Source organism: Seriola lalandi, unplaced genomic scaffold (genome assembly GCF_002814215.2).
Source record: "Seriola lalandi dorsalis isolate HSWRI2012SDOR001 ecotype SW California unplaced genomic scaffold, Sedor1 jcf7180001962308, whole genome shotgun sequence".
NCBI lineage: Eukaryota > Metazoa > Chordata > Actinopteri > Carangiformes > Carangidae > Seriola > Seriola lalandi.
Window position 1 is genome coordinate 1 of NW_019432977.1, and position 3,253 is coordinate 3,253.

Sequence of the window (3,253 nt, forward strand, 5' to 3'; positions counted from 1 at the left end):
TTTTTTTTTTTTTTTGCAATGTCGCAAATTTCTTGAATGTCTTGTAATGTTAGCCTGTAAAAGAGTCAATGCATCTTTGCATTGACTTTTGAATATTGTGATGACAAATGTAATTTTCCGGATTAACCTTAACAGGACCCATTTTCTAGAGGTTAAAGGAAAGTAACAAAATATTCAGTATATCCAGAACCAACTTGTCTTTATTTGACATTTTCATGCATATTGTTGCGTAATGTTTATCAGATAGAGCAATGCATCCTGAAAAGGTACAAAGTTATAGTTTACCACGTTGTCTAATAAAACTGAAATATCAGGGTACTCCTCAGCAAAACGTTGTTCTGCTGATATTTTGTCGTCCTCAGTTGAGAAGGGGTCCGTTCCAAAGCAGGAGACTCTTGTCAGTGAAGAGCCAACATCCTGCTGGTACATGTCTGCTGCTTGGGAGGCATGTGGCAACATGTCCTCTCCTAGTTTTTTTGGACATCCTCTTTCTGCCAAACGATTGGGTGTTCCTTTGCCTGTGAAGCATAGCATAGGTCACAAAATGTCAGCTACTGTTTGAATTCACTGTCAACTTTACAATAAAGAAAAAGTTCACAAAAAAGGACTGGATTGTGTGATACATGTTTTTTTATGTAACTCACCTGGGATTCTGTGTGCATTCCATGCAAGTACAGCTCTTGTTATGCCAATCTTGCACAGCTCAGCAGTAAGGTTAGATGTACAGTATCTGGTGACGTTGTCGTCCATGTTGAGGACTTCCTGATCCTGCAGCTGCATGAGGGCCTCCTTCAATGGGTAATTTACTCGGTTGTTGATCTCTACCCACATTCGTTCTACCATATGATTCTGTAGACAAGAAAAGGGTAGACTTTTTTTAAACTTAAAAAAAGGTGGATAATATAAAACCAACACAAAAAAAATCCCCACTCAATGTAGTCTGCAAAATCAACATGGTGAGAGGAAACAGGATTATATCAGATGTAAAAAGTTAACACACAATATGAAGAGAGTTGATTGGGAGTCCAAGGAACAGGATGACTGATGTGTAGGGGCACCTACAAGCACCCCCACTCAAGGGTGCACCTGGTTAAGGTTAAGTGATATATTCTGTTTAAAAAATGTGTTAAATAGCTATATATTCCTAAAACAATCATTGCTGGAGTTCGTTATTTTGTTGTTCAGTACGAAACATCTGAGTAACATCTCCAAAGCATAGTCTCATTTCGGGCATAAACAAGGCACATTTTGTACATTAAGGTGACCGTTACCTCACCTTTGTAGACTGAGTTTGCAGATATGGTTGCCTTTGCAAGTTGTGTCTGTGGTTAGACAGCATCTCCTGCATGTAGAGGGACAAGTAAAATTCCCGGCCCTGGTCCACCCTCACCTGGTCCCACATCCCATATTCAAGAACTGCTGATCTATAAAATAGTGAAACATGACTCAATCAAATGTTAACTCATAAAATGTTAAGTCAACAGAAGCCTGCAGATGACTATAGATGTGATTATTGTTCTCAAATTTGTAGTGGAACTGTGTGAGGCTTCAGGCTATGTCCCTATTGTACACTATTCACAATAAGTTAGGGATATTGTTATTTACATGAGTGCTTTTCCTATTTGGTCTGAATTTTAATGAAATAAGTAAAATGTTCCCTTTGATATTAATAATAATGAATGAGAAGAAACACCTTTGTCATTAGTTTAATATTTATTACCCCAAAAATGTAAGAAATTCACTGAGTCTCTCACAATATCCCTAACTTATTGTGAGAAGTGTATTTTCCAGCAAAACATCAAAGAGAGCAAGAGTAAAATGGAAAAATATAAAAATAAATCATATAAGAAAATGCAAAGAAAAAAAAACTGATTTTGTCTTTTTTTTCTTTTTACTTAGTATGTAATATAATGACTAAAGTTTCCATGGACTTTTTCACAAACAATCACAATAAAGTTGCATAAAAAGGATTCAGAAATCAGAGAAAGGGCCAAAAAAAGGTTGAGAAGCACTGTACTAACCTGTAAACGTCCTCATAGATTGTGAGGTTATTTTTGACAGGCATGGTTGCGTGGGCAACGACCTTACTGCTGTACCCATCTATGGCAAGAACATGTGTCACCCCAAACATGACTAATTTCTCGTTCTGGTCGATGTGGACTTTGTGTCCCATGTATGCAGCACTGTAGGGGACGGGGTTAAGGTTACGTGCGCCCTTTGGGGGAAAAAGTAAGTAAAAGTCAGTTAGTAAAATACATTATACCATATACCACAACATTAAAGGCTTGCAAAAGATACTTACACGTTTGCGCATTTCGTGGTAGGGACAATGAATTGTTCTCAAAATCTCCCCCACCCGGCGTTCACCAGCAACCACTCCCATTGCAGACAGGTACCCGGTCATCATCTTTCGGCCATATGTTGACCCTGTCTGATGAATCAACATAAGCCGTGACATGTAGGTCTAGTCTACATGAAATATAAAATATAAAACAGAGGTGGGTAGAGTAGCCAAAAATTGTACTCAAGTAAGATTATTGTTACTTCAGAATAATATGACTCAATTAGAAGTAAAAAATAGTCATCAAATACTTGAGTAAGAGTAAAAACAGAGAAATGTTTGATTTATTTGTGAAGACATTTAATGAGACAAAAATACAAAATTATAATCTTCAGGTAAATTCAAGTACTTTCAATCAATAAAATAATAGAATAAATAAAAATGAAAAATAACCTAAATATTTACAAAATAAATTACAGCAAGAACCACAAATTTCCAAATGTGATTGGTCACAAACACAGTCACGTGGTAGAGCCTTTGGTGGAAGTCCCTCTCTGACAAACTAAAACAGAATAAATAATAGTGATGCATAGAATACTGAATGGGTAAAAAAGAAAAGTAACTAGCTCAGTGTAGCCTAATGTAGTACAGTAAGAGTACATTCTTCTTCACAAATATACTCAAGTATGGAGATGATGTAAAACTATATGTAACTCGTTACTACCCACCTCTGTAAATCGAAGAAAACCAAAGAACTTACCTGATTTATTGCCCTGCTGATAGCAACCTCTAATTTTGTGTCGGATACATGTCCCCTCCTGGAAATGTTGTGATGTGCACAAAACCTCCTGACACTCATTTCAGAACATCCTTGCTGCACACCTAATTGTAATAAATACGTGGAAATGTCCGCGTGTGAGAGATTTTGCGCTATCATTTCTCTTATTAAATTTCCATAAGGCTCGAGAGACA

At 36.8% G+C, this 3,253-nt stretch overlaps 1 protein-coding gene across 2 annotated transcripts; it reads right to left on the reverse strand.

Moving 5' to 3' along the window:
• Positions 1 to 182: 182 nt before the first annotated feature.
• LOC111670831 (uncharacterized) lies at positions 183 to 3,247 on the reverse strand. 2 transcript variants are annotated; one of them, XM_087179071.1, is made up of 6 exons: positions 3,042 to 3,247; positions 2,303 to 2,427; positions 2,022 to 2,215; positions 1,277 to 1,424; positions 645 to 849; positions 183 to 518 (listed from the first exon to the last, which is right to left on the reverse strand). In XM_087179071.1, exons 2-6 carry the CDS (start codon positions 2,405 to 2,407, stop codon positions 214 to 216), a joined length of 957 nt encoding a protein of 318 aa, XP_087035197.1. In that variant the 5' UTR covers positions 2,408 to 2,427; positions 3,042 to 3,247; the 3' UTR covers positions 183 to 213. The 2 variants fall into 2 exon arrangements, with proteins under 2 accessions (XP_087035197.1, XP_023283551.1); XM_023427783.2 differs by having other exon boundaries at positions 2,303 to 2,431.
• Between the last annotated feature and the right edge of the window lie 6 nt (positions 3,248 to 3,253).

Bases quoted from the DNA above. Each gene is read 5' to 3' on its own strand.
- LOC111670831 (XM_023427783.2), bottom strand. From the start codon at position 3,218: ATGATAGCGCAAAATCTCTCACACGCGGACATTTCCACGTATTTATTA. The intron at 2,216-2,302 runs GTAAGTATCTTT...TTTCCCCCAAAG, and splicing joins ACCACGAAATGCGCAAACGT to GGCGCACGTAACCTTAACCC. The intron at 850-1,276 runs GTGAGGTAACGG...TCTTGTCTACAG, and splicing joins TGCAAACTCAGTCTACAAAG to AATCATATGGTAGAACGAAT.